The sequence below is a fragment of the Anas platyrhynchos genome, chromosome 11 (genome assembly GCF_047663525.1).
Source record: "Anas platyrhynchos isolate ZD024472 breed Pekin duck chromosome 11, IASCAAS_PekinDuck_T2T, whole genome shotgun sequence".
In the NCBI taxonomy this organism is placed as follows: Eukaryota; Metazoa; Chordata; class Aves; order Anseriformes; family Anatidae; genus Anas; species Anas platyrhynchos.
Window position 1 is genome coordinate 5361500 of NC_092597.1, and position 12884 is coordinate 5374383.

Below are 12884 nucleotides of genomic sequence, written 5' to 3' on the forward strand. Positions count from 1 at the left end.
GACCTGAATGCTGACATCTTAGAATAGTGAAGGCTTACCAGTGCTTTTTATTAACTTTAATGAAAGGTTTTGGTTGACTGCACAAGTAGATCAAATAGTTTTTAGGAGTCTCATTAGTAGTAAGTAACAGTAAACTCTTGGGTTAAGAAATGACTTCATGTGTGTAAGGGAAGAGGCAAGGGTGGAACTTTGTATATAGTAAAGGAGCACATTTGCCCTAAAATTAACATCTAATAGCTCATGTAATTAGATAAATCATTCTTCACAAAAAAAGTCTAGAACCAAGCTGACTTCATAATGAACAAACATTGAAATTTATTTATTAAATTAAAACCACACAATGTAACTGCACACAAGAACACACAACTGATATTTCAATGCTTTATCTTACAAAAGAAAAATCTCTTGCTGTAACGCTTCCCTTTTACTAGCCAATGTTTGTAGACGGCTCTTTAGTAGTAAAGGCTTTAACTAATGAAAACAAGCCAGACTCCCCTTCCTAGAAATAAAGGATGTTCTTATAACCACCCAGACACGTACAGTTCAGAGGCAAGTTCTGCAGCCCTGCAGTAGACACAACTTCCACAGCAAGCTTGCCTGTGTCTGCAGAATAAGTAAACTTCCATTTGTGGTTTTGTCATTTACAAGCAAACTTACTTAACATCTTAAATACTTAAAACAAATTTCACTTTAACAAGTATTTACAAAATCTTTACTAAAGATCAACATCCTGCATAAAGGGTGACCTCAAGGATATATTGTTGCTACCATGCTACAGTTTGCACAGAAGGGGTATAAAGGCCATTGCTAGTTTTGGAAGGCTTAAACCCTTTGTTCACATAGCATAAGGACATTAACCTATGGAAGGCAGAAGAGGTCATAATTTCAGTGCAATTACCCATTCATGACTTGTATAAAGTACAACATGATGATGAGTCCAAAAGACTTTTTTGAATTATTGACCATTTAGTTCTGTAAGAACTGATTTCATGGAAAGTTTTCAGGCCATCGCATCTGTCTTCTAGTGGTGATATGAAGAAGTTGCATAGGGACCTTCCTCATTCTCCTCCTCTCTAGAAAGGAAACGATCATAATCGTCAGATCAGGGACAGATATCATGCCTCAACAATACAAATTTATTAAAATGTGAACAACTACTTTTCCTAACGGATCAAAATAGGTAAGAGTAATTTCCTAAGAACACTTGTATACTACTGTTCATTATACATGCCTGGAATTCTCATTACTTTCAAGAACAGAAGGCTAAAAGTAAGTAAAGCTGTAAAGGTTCCACAACATTAGGATGTTTAGAGCTTAACTATTTGTGGTATTATCGATTTGGCACTATTATAAAGGATAAGCAAGTAGAGAGCATGCTGGAGTTCTATTTTTCTATCTATTCTGTTCTCCCATTTCTCTTCAAAAATAACATTTCAATCCTACATTTGCTTAAAGCCTTTTGAGTGGCAGAGGATGCAGATGGGCAAACTAGGCAATAAGGGGAGTGATCCATCAGTTGTATCTGTATCTGTCTTAATGCTGCAAGGATTTTCCCTGAGTGGATTTGTTAATATATTCTCCCTGTGCATCACTCAATATTGAGACTGATCACTTGGAATTTCTTAGTGGGAAATAGTTGCCTACAAGCTCTAGTGTGATGACTGGATAAACCACAGTAGTATTGCTATTAAAAATCCTCAGGAAACATCAGTCTGCTTACTGTTTACTTGACAATACCGCCCTTTTAAAAAAGTGTTCATATATACAATGCAGTGCAGCAACTGGTACTAATATGAACATGTGAAGTACTACAAAGACCATCATTTTCTAGTAGTATATCTTTAAGGATAGGTTCAGTAACATAATTTGGAAGCTGCTGTCAATTCTAGCGTGTTGGTGAGGACTGAAAGACTTCAGTTGTTGTACTGTGAGCTTCAAAGGATTTATTATTCTTAATGATGTACATGCCTGCAGACAAAGGTACTGTTACTCAAATAACCTAATAATGGTACAGGGTACACTATGCGCTTCAATCACGTTCCAAATGCCATCATGCTTTTTCCTGCTAACTTCTAAACACCATTAACTACCGCTTAAATTTTGTATACTACCCTAGAATACAAATGGGATAAAGCATGGAGTAACCAAGCAGCTGAATAACTTGTTCTCATTTTCACAATCTTCGTCTTTTCCTGAGTAGTCCAGAAAACAAACAAACAAACAAAAACAAACAACAACAACAAAAAAACTTAATCCAAAGATATTTCTTGAATTGAAACAACTTGTCAAAACATTAAACCTCCCAGAAAATAAGGTTTTGAGTTAAACTTGCAGTTATTGCAGGGATATGTGTGACATCATTCCTAGAAAATTAGCCTATCAAAGTAGCAGCACAACTACAATCTAAGCTGTTCATACCTACTGCTGCTGTGAAATATGTACTTAAACTATGGGCTCACATGGCAGTCTTCAATACAGGGCAGAAGACTAGCATTTGGGTCACAGCCAACTTTGAGGGGTTTCTGTATGTGGTGGGATGTAAGAATTATGTAGTGGGTGACTGTGCTTGAAGATAAGCAAAGTCGTGACTTGCTGTAATGTGCAGAATAAACTTCTAACCAGGGCTCAGGAATGCTGCAGTTGGCAAGACAGCTTCTAGCATTCTGTCCCAGGCTGCAGTGCTTTGCTAAGCAAAGAGGTTGACAACACGTTACTCCAAACCATGGTAATGGTCAGGAAGTACGACTACTGTAGATCTTCAGAGTTGTACGTAGCAAATACAGCTTATTTCAAATAGTCTAAAACCAAGCCAAGCTTTATATGAAGTAAGATTACATAGTAGCTTTGGTCCATTGTCCACAAGCAGCAAAATAGCAGTGTGTGTATATGTTTAATGACTGAATATTCCTTTACTTTTAAGATGCTTAAAATAGTGAAGTGGTAAGTCACTGTAACATTCCCCTTGAGGCAGAGGGAAAGGAACAGCAAAGAATTACAATGTTTTATAGTTCTATCTCTTCCTGAATGCTGCTGCCACTTGGCCCAGCAGGATGCAAGCACAGAAAAATGCCTACTGCAAGCTATTTTATGTATCAGGCCACAATAACAAATGCTCACCACCACTTCCATAAGACTGAGCATGCTTGTGACTGAACAAGGAAATTTAAATCCAATCCTTAGATGCTTCTAGCATCCAAACTTAAACAAGGCAGCAATAAGAGCTCAGCTTCTGGAAATGTGAGTCTCCACAGGTACTGTCCTTTATTGAGGTATCTCTTTTGTGAGCTGATGGCTAATGATGGTGGACAATTATTGGATAAATTAACTGAACTTGTTGAAGCATTTAAAACTTATAATACCGTATTCTTTTCTAGGCTCAATTCTAGACAACAAAGCTGGTGACAACATGAGGTTCTGTTCCAGTGCTGCATGCCATTTAATTATATTGCCTTATATAAGCACTGATGATTAGAGAGGCTCTATTCAATTACACGGTTTTCAAAATCAATCACTGAAAAATGCAATTGCATAAAAGTGTAACCTGTCCCAGAGGCATACACTTGGCCTTCGTGTTCTAGCCTATCACACTCTGAAATCCTAAGTACCCTACAAAGAGCTTGCATTAGATCTCTGGTGTTCTGTCTGATACAATAAGCATCACTAAACTCAATTTCAGTTTCAGCATCCTGAAACATATCCAATAGCATTTTGGGCAAAACGAAGCACTAGCATTTTCTCAAGCTACTAACTTGTGTGCCATGTGTGGAATAAAACTAGTATCTTCCATAATATGCAAATAGAAGAGTTCTCTAAATATGTTACAAACAGCTTGTGCATTTTTTTGTCTATTATAAAAATACTGTCCAAAACAAAAAAAGGGCTTCCTGTCTCAGGCTGCTCACCTAGGGCTGTATCTTGAATAAATCTGCTTGCTGCGGGGATTTATTAAACAATGACTTCTTGGTCAGTGAAACTCCAGCAAAAGTAGTAGTACGTGTAGGTCTAGATGTATTTTTCCATAAGCTATCTAAGAGCAAAACACAGTTAGCACAAACTGAGTAGATCACATTCTATGATCTCTAGCACTTGTCTGCTTGCATGGCTATTGAAGCTTAACTTATCTAAATCTACACCTGTGTGCTCCTCATTCTTTTTACCTAACAGTGAGAGGCTTTTGTTGGGATGAAGTTAACTTCAGAAGTTAATATAGTACGTTCCTTTGAGAGTACTGAAAAAAGTAACTTCAAGGGTTATAATTAAAGAACAACTCACCACCTTTGTAGCACTGGACTGTTGCTGAAATAGATACCTGTACCCAAGACAGATACCAGGTAAATGTGATCAGAATTGGTGCATGTGTGTGCTTGCATTCTTGGTGACTTTAAGGCAGACCAAACTAAAGAGCCATGTGAGATGTCATAACATCTGTCAAATCAGGCTGACCGGTATGGTGAGATGTTATGACTTCAAGTTTTGGAGCTGATTTTAAAAAACCGCAAGCAGAAGCAGATGTTCTTGGTAATGTAACTTGTCCTCCTGCATTCCTTGTTCCTGGGAAGGAAACTTTGTACTGGACCCTCGCTTCCTAAGCTATAAGTTAAGTAGTACAGGAAGTGGATATTGGTAGTGGTGTGCTGCCTGTGCAGTGTCATTTTCACCATATAGACTTTGCCACAGCATGAGCAGAGCCAAAGTGAATTTTCTTCTGCAAACTTTGTTGAAGGGATGTTAAAAACAACTGCCTTCCTCTGACAGGGACCACAGTTCAATTTCACTCACCTTAACTGCTGGGTCAACACCTACTCTAATGGATGTTAGATACACATCTAATGATCTGAGAGTCAGCAGCAGCGCATATTTTCATAGGAATGCTCTCCATGGTTTCAAACATAATAGTGTAAATGAAAGAGTTTGAAGGAAGAGGGATTTGAGGTAAAACAGCATTTTTCTTTCATGTGATCCAGTCAAAACAAAGTAAGTGTGCTAGCAAAATGTAACACTAAAAGCTGTCCAGCCTTCCCTGACAGAGCAGCTCTAAATTGCTGCTGTTCGATGGGAAGCTGTATATGGAGTACAGTAGATAACAAATTGCATTCTTCAGTTGTCTTACAGGATATTTTTCCCAAATGAGGCTTATCTAACTGCGAAATCTGATGTACTGTTTCCCCTCAAGTTTTTGTCTGTTGAACTTAGTTCAAGTTGATGAAATGACCCTTTACCTTTTTGGAAAAAAAGGGGCTATACTCAACAGATTTGGTCCTGAAAGATATCGGTATTTGAAGTGAACTGGAGTAATGGAAGAAGCTTTGTATCAAACAACTTTCTGAAGGAGAAGTATGTATCTGCCAGCATAACCTCTTTCCAGCTCTCCGCGTGCAAAGAAGTGCGAGGTCCCTGCACTCACACCAAACTGGGTGTGCTTCAATAGTGCTCACTTACATCGCGAGACGCTTTGGAGAATATTGGCCTTCGAGCTTTCATAGGATGCTATTGCAATTCTATGAACATACACGGAGGCAGCCTTTAACTGCCATGTCAAGGCATCTGCTAGTGGTGCACTGTAATTAGATCTTGTGCACGATGATTGCATAGACTTGCTCTTGACAAAACTACAAGTGCTACCTGAGATACTCCACAGAGAGGGTCCAGCTTAGACTAAAAAGCCTTCAGGATGAAATTAAGATGCTTAATACTAAAAGTGGCATTTACCTGACACTGTCATCTTTTAGTTTTCTGGCTGCTTGTTTGGATAACTTAATCTGCAAGTCCAATCTCTGTAGAAAATCTTTGGCAGACAGTTCTTCTGGTGCAGTGGGCTGATTGTCAGGTTCTTGAGGACTGGGAGAAGAACTACTTTCTTCCTGAACCGTCACTGAGCCTTCTTCACAAGAAGGGGAGCTGTCAACAGTTTCATTCTCAGGAGACTCCAGTGAATTAAGTCCATTGAACAGTAATGGTTTCTCTGATATAACAGGAATATTCAGGGTTTTCCTCAGAAATATACAGTCATTAGTGAACAGTTTATTTGCCCTCTTTATTTGTTCCATCTGAAAAAGATAGGAAAAATGTAAATTATTAGGTTTTGGCAAAGTATAAAATGCCACCTTCCTGAAGTACTACAGTAACCTTTAGTTAGAATAAGACTATACTTTTGCAATGGCTTCAATAAAGGATTTTTTTGCATTCAGAGACTTCAGAGTGGATAGTAAATCTTAGCCTTGTTAACTCAGCGTTTTAGTTTCTTCCTTGCATATAGACTTGATTCCATTGTATTGGTCTTCCCAGAAGTCCTGTACTAGCTGAAGATGCATTTCTGGAATAGTCTTCCAATCTCTGTACAGGCTCACGTGAATAACTTACCAAAACAAAACAAAACAAAAAAAAAAAACACACCACAATTATATGGCAAAAGCACTGCTGGTTTGGTTTTCATTAGAGTAAGGCTCAGCACTGCTAGCAGCTGCTATAATTGAACTACTTCAAAAAGCATGGATAAACAAGGGGGAATAGTAACCTTGAGCATCCTAGGACTTGCTGGTTTTTAACAGTGAGTACCACAGATGTTGGAAGAGCTGGATACGCTTCATCCATACTACTCGGTATCCACAGCTGATATAATACATTCAGACTCAGCTGAAGTCCTGACTTTCTGTGAGGAGTCAGGCAGTGAAAGGGATGGGAGATTCTAAACAATTTTGGATACAGTTGCATAGACTACATGCTGCGTGTGTCCAGTAAGCTGATTCTACAGCATGATTAACAAGCTCTTGTGTGTCATAATGCATCTTAACAGCTGCTGCATAACTTAAATACTACTTTGGCAACTTTTAGCCACAATGCTCCAAAGCCTACTCATCAGCAAATGCTACCTCAGGACAGAAGCAAGAATTCATTAGATGCATCTCTCTCAGCACTAATGTATGAAGACCTGATTGTTCCATACTTGATGCTATTTTTAATAGCATCTCAGGTTGTTCTACAAAGAAAAAGCCCCAGCTGGAGTTCATACTGCTTCCCTACTAAGAATATTAAGTTCTTACTCATCAAATTTTCCTCCAAGTCAGTACGTTAATGGCATGGATTTAATAGCTGAGTAACATCCAGTGTCAGAAACTCTTCAAGTAAGAAAAGCTCATTACTGTCCCAGCTCCTGAAGACTGGAGACTATTTTTGGTGAACCTTGCGTAGTTTAGAGCCTGTTTAAGTTTCCTCCCAAGCAGAATACCATCTGAAGGCCAGTAAGAAAGCTATGTGACTTAAGAACAAAATCAATAGTGGCCATCAGATGCAAGTGTAAATGCCTATTTTCAGAATTTCTTAAAGTCAGTGCCTTTCTTGATTGTTATCAAAATAATTTAAAATGCCAGCTGGAGCTCTTCTCAATTAAAAATACATTATAAGATTAAAAATAGCTATTTTCAACTCCAGTTCTCTTATCAATGGGACTAGGAAGCTGATGCTTCAGAAGCTGATAAATAATGCACTGTACTGCTCTTCTCTATCCTACTGCACTGTAATTCTACCTCTGGTTCATTCTTCCTGGAATATCTTTTAAGTACTATCAGGTGGCATTCTGCACTAAGTAACAGTGAAATAGGAAATATGTCTCTAAAGAATGCCCTTTGCAATCCTGAACATGTTACTTGATAGTGTGCACTATGTTCTACTCTTTCTACAACTCTGACTCATACATTCAGAGGTGCATTGCCGAAGTAGCAGGTAGTTTACCTAGCGCTAGGAAAACTCAACTGATTTGTTAGCTGCAGACCTATAATAAGAAATATTGCTCTTAATACTGTAACTGAAAATGCACTAATGCATAAACTGGTGCTGAATTCACCCAAACCACTTCCACTGACAGTGAAACAAGTAGTCCTCATCCTTCTCCCCCACTAGAAGGGATACCTTTGTATGATGGATACAGTACTCTAAGTGAACCATAAATACATGTATGATACTAAGCATGTGAGCTATTAATTCCAGAGTTAATTTACCCAAGAGTTCAAAGATCTAATAAATAAACATCACACGAAATTAATGATATCTGGGGGGAGAAGGGCAGCAGAAGCTGAGGCCAAGCAAAGCACAGTGACCTCCCTCTGTCCAACGCGATATTTTCATGCATCTTACATTGCCTATACTGATGTCAACTCAGGCACTGGACAAGGATGTCTTTTGCTACGCAGTAATGCCCTCTGAGGAAAAGCACATGGGGATGCTTCTAAAACCAGCAATGCTGGAAGTAATGTCAGCCCAAGATAACTCTGATGTTCCACAGTCCAGCAACTCTCACTTTCAGGTAAGTATACAGGACATAGGAAGCAAGAGTAATGGCTCCTTAGAGGAAGCCAGTCCTTGTCATTGCGTAAATGTGTAAGATTCTTCATTTTGTTTAATGCAAACATGTCTGTGTGCATTCATACCCAGGACTGAAACCATCAAGGCAGTAACAACTGACCAACTTGGCAGTACCCATAGGTAAAGCTGCCATGGAATCTCCCTTTCTCAGTTTCAGTCCAGTGATGCTGCTCCCTACACAGAATACTGACAACACAAAGTCAAACAACAAATGAGATCTTCAAAGCCAGCATTCATATGTTAATTGCATCAATAGCACAGCAAAAGTTTATTAACTTTGCTCACATGATGGGTTTATGGTTTGTAAGTTAAACACTTAAATTATAGTTGTAGATGACCAGTCTTAACTGAAATTGTAGAGTGTTTAGAAATGCCATTTTTGAAACTATTTTGTGATTCATGCATATATTTTTCACTTGCTGCACAGTGCAAATACTTGTGTTTTGTTCTTCTTTCAGAAGTGTCAATATTTCGGCCAGAGACTATCCATCATGGAAAGTGTTCCCAAAAAGTAGTAATAAAAAAAAAAAAAGCAGCAAGGGTCACTTTGCTCCGCCCCGGTACTAAGAAAACCTTTATTTTAATGTAGACCACTGGTAAATTCAAAACGCCACTGACTCTGCCTACAGCATTTGGTTAAGCTACTTTCTATTTCTTCCCTTAAACATTCCTTGCGCCACGAAGGCTGAATGCTGCCGGAGGCTGCTGAACCGGGAAGGGCCGCGCAGATCTCCCAGAGCCCGAGGAGGCCCCGAACCCCGCCCCGGGCAGCGCCTCTCGCTCCGCACCGCGCTGGATCCTCCTCGGGCACGGGCCCAGCCGGGCGGCGCTCCCCGCAGGGCGCTCCCCGCAGGGCGCACGGCCGGGGCCTCCCGGCGCCTTCAGGAGCGAGCGGCCCCGGGGCCGGGGCCCGGCCCCCGCCCCGCCCCGCCGCGGCCTTACCGTGACGCCGTACTTGAGGGCGATGCCCTGCAGCGTGTCCCCGGCGCTCAGGCGGTGCTCCACGTAGCGCTCGGCCAGCGGCGCCGCCACGCTCGCCGTGCTGCCGTACGAGCGGGCCTTGGTGCGGGCCAGCCGCTGCGACAGCTCGGCCTCCGACTCCGGCCCGCCCGGCGGCTCCTCCCGCAGCGCCTCGGCCATGCTCCCGCCGCCCCCTCAGCGCCCCGCGCCCCGCCGCCCGCCGCCCATGGCGCGGGGCCCGCGCGCCCCCCCCCTTCGGCCGCCGCCCGCCCGGTAACGGCGGCAGCGGCACGGGGCGGGCTGGGCCCGGCCCGCCCTCAGCTCCGCCGCGAGCCGCACGGCGCCTGCGCGGGGGCGGCTGAGGCGGGGCGGGAGCCTGAGGGGAGCGGGGAGCCTGAGGGGAGGCGGGAGGGCGGCGGGGGGCCGGGGGGGCTGACACGGGGGCGGTGCCCGGGTTTGCTGGCAGCGCTCGTTGCTTAGAAACCACAGAGGTTCTGCGGCGGCTGGGCCCTCGGGAAGTGATGAGCTTCACAACAAAGCGTGTGGGCTGTGTATGTGGTGCCCGTGTGCGCGCACGCACAGTACCCAAATACCAGGGCCATACAGATACGCAGCGTACCCAAATGCCAGGGCCACACACACACATAGGCAGGGTACCCAAATACAGGGCATGCCCTGTGCAGCCCTCTCAGGGTAGCTGGATGAGAGCAGCGCTTCTGGGCCGGCTGCCCGCCAGGTCTCAAGCCACCGTGATACTGGGAAGCGGTGGGTAACAAATGCCATGGTGCGTTCCTCTTCTGGAAGCTCCTAGAAAGGCAGACCTGGCCAAACAAAAGATATGAAAGAGCTTAATTGGTTTATGTGCTAACATCAGCACTCCTTGGTGCAGTGTGTATCCACGTAATTATGGACGTTTATGTCAGCTGACAATATCTAGCCGTGGCTTTTAATTGGGTTGTGTTCACTGACTGTATCATAGTCTCTTGAAGGAATAAATGCAGAAATGAACAGAAATGAACGATCTGACAAAGGCTGTTAATCTGGCCACAAGTTTCCATGCATGTGTCAAAGCAGCCCTGAGAGATGCACTGGTTACAGGTAAGAACTGACACAGCAGCACCTCACCATCACATGAGAGAAGCCGGTGTGACAATCCCAGTGTCTAAACACACAACTGCATGCAGCATGTGAATAGAACAGAAATTGGTTGCAAAAGTGACTAGCTTTAATTTTTCTGCAGCTATAAAGCATATTTGGGAAGTTGTAGGCTACCTTGGGATATCCAGTTGAGGCTATGCCGGCTCTGTAAAGAGCACCAGATTAATTGTAACCTCTGTGCTTTCAGTTCCTTCGGAAACTCGTCAGCCTGCTGAGCTGCATCAGCTTTCAGCTGCGGCCCACCCAGCGGGAGAGCTGAAGAACTGCAGGGCAGCCTTGTTAAAAAACTGCTCAGTGCAGCCATGGCTCAGCCTCAGCCTCTGACAGCCCATCAGCGGAAGCTACGAACATCTGGGTGCCTGCCCGGAGATGGAATTACCCTGACCAGTTACTTCAGCTAAGCAGCTTTTAGCACAGGGGAGCTGAAATTCAATAAAATGAAAATGCCATTCGGTGTTACTGATACAGTGAGTTGAATGTGTAATGTCAGTTTGAAAATACACTGTATGGGTGTAGTAATATTAGCTATAATGTTATCTTAAACTCTATGTGCAGTGTGTGCAATACACTTTAAATCATTGTCACACCTGAGAGCAGCAGCAGCCCTTGCATTAATATACAGATACTATAGTTATTTTAATGCTGAAAGCTTTATTGTAGTAATAAACCTTTTGAAGGATGGGTATGAGTGATTTTTTTTTTTTCTGGAGTTGCCAAACTGTGCTCTTTACATCAGCAATTCATAGAGATGTTTGTTTCTTACCCCTTAAATCCACAGTATGGCTGGGAGAACACTTGGATTCGAGATGATGCCGAGATGCTTGATTTGACTAGCTGTCTGCCTCTTCTCTAAATAAAGTGAACACCCTTGGAAACAACAACAAAAGTTAAATATTTGAGCCAGAGCTTAAATTAGGAAGCCCATTTTTACCTGCAAGCATTTCTTATATGCATTGAAAACAAGTTACAGAAGAAACTAGAAGTGCCTTACAGACAACACTTTGTTTTTTAAGGAAGGAAAATGTTAGCAGTGAGAACAGGGTGTCCGTTCTACTGAGATGTCTTCATGTCTGTGACCTTGAGAAATCTGAGGGGAGTGCCAGCTTTCCCAGTGTATTTTGGTTTGGGGTTGTTAGCTGCCCTGCCTGACTGTGGCTGAAGCTCACCAGCTTCCCAGTGTCCTGCCAGCTGGGCCTGGAGTCAGTGCTGTAGTACAATTCTGCATTGTGCCTGTGCTGCCTGTTTGTTGGGTTGCCCTGTTTGATTCCAGACAAGGTAACGAACTCCTCTGGCAGCCTGCAGGTCTTCATTGATTACCCATCCCCAAAGGTTTGATGTCGGGTTACCAAAATCGACACACTAGAAATAACTCCTGCTGTAGCTTTGGGATTCTCATTTCCCATAGTATTGTTCTCCCCAGATCAGCAGCTTACAGACATATCCGGGTATTTCCTGATGGATGGGGCTATGAGACAATTAGAGCTTTAATTGCAGGGTTTAGTGCCTGGTCATGACCTCAGTTCAGCAAGGGAGTTTCTTGGCAGTACTGTCTGCTTCTTTCCTCCCTGTTCTCTTCTGCCCTTCCTGTTTCTGTGTTGCAGCCTCTGCCACCTGAGCTTCTAGTCTGAAGGAGCTGTACTTGACCAAACCTGTTTCTTGCACTAATCAGTAATTCTTTAGGTAATGCTTACACTAAAGTCACATAACTGGGGGGTTGGACTTGCTGCTCTAATCAAGTTTATATGGGATGGAGGAGTTCACTCCTGAGTCATTCTGAGCTTGTCTGCAGACATCATTGCCTCTATTACTCACTTCATGTTTGGGAGGTTATTGCTGCAGCTATAGCAGCTGGAAACATAGTTTTTTAAATGAAAGCTTTCACTTTGGACACCTCAACTAAGTACAGTGGAGCGTCTGCCTGACATAAGAGTTTCTTAGAGTTAAATCTGTGGAGAAGTGGAAACCTCTTTTTGCTTTTTCCCTGGGGACATATTCAGACCTAGATAATGGGCCCTGCATACTTGTATAAAATCATTGTACAGGAATTGCCTATGGACAAACTATGTTTAACTACTGCTTTATAAATATTGTATCATTAGCTCAAAGGTAACTCTGGTAATGAGTAATGCATTCAGTTAGGGACTTCTGTCTCATCTTGTCAATCTAAATTAGCTCTGAGGATGAATTTTCAGTAGAGCTTCATGATGAAACTTTAAGTAACCAACAGTATTTAAGTGTATGCAGTCCATTAACTGTCAGTTAGCATTGGGTATGTAGCTGCCATTTTATCTTTGAGAATCATCCATATCTAGGTCGGTAAATGCACAGTGGTTTTGATTTATTTACTTCAGTTTGTTGACCTATATAATGGTTAAAGCCGGGAATGTTCTAAAATAGAGATCAGTATC

At 42.4% G+C, this 12884-nt stretch overlaps 1 protein-coding gene and 1 long non-coding RNA gene across 2 annotated transcripts; one reads left to right on the top strand and one right to left on the bottom strand.

Annotated features, from left to right (window-relative positions):
* Positions 1 to 291: 291 nt before the first annotated feature.
* On the bottom strand, positions 292 to 9652 carry LYSMD2 (LysM domain containing 2). The gene is made up of 3 exons (XM_027467223.3): positions 9301 to 9652; positions 5710 to 6047; positions 292 to 1073 (listed from the first exon to the last, which is right to left on the bottom strand). Exons 1-3 carry the CDS (start codon positions 9496 to 9498, stop codon positions 1022 to 1024), a joined length of 588 nt encoding a protein of 195 aa, XP_027323024.1. The 5' UTR covers positions 9499 to 9652; the 3' UTR covers positions 292 to 1021.
* Positions 9653 to 9787: 135 nt separating this feature from the next.
* On the top strand, positions 9788 to 10939 carry LOC106017100 (uncharacterized). Its single transcript, XR_001190319.4, has 2 exons — positions 9788 to 10416; positions 10664 to 10939. It is a non-coding gene; the product is annotated as an uncharacterized lncRNA (long non-coding RNA).
* Positions 10940 to 12884: the final 1945 nt, after the last annotated feature.

Bases quoted from the DNA above. Each gene is read 5' to 3' on its own strand.
- LYSMD2 (XM_027467223.3), bottom strand. From the start codon at position 9,498: ATGGCCGAGGCGCTGCGGGAGGAGCCGCCGGGCGGGCCGGAGTCGGAG. The intron at 6,048-9,300 runs GTAAGGCCGCGG...TATCTTTTTCAG, and splicing joins CCCTCAAGTACGGCGTCACG to ATGGAACAAATAAAGAGGGC. The intron at 1,074-5,709 runs GTAAATGCCACT...TTTCCTTTCTAG, and splicing joins CTAAAAGATGACAGTGTCAG to AGAGGAGGAGAATGAGGAAG.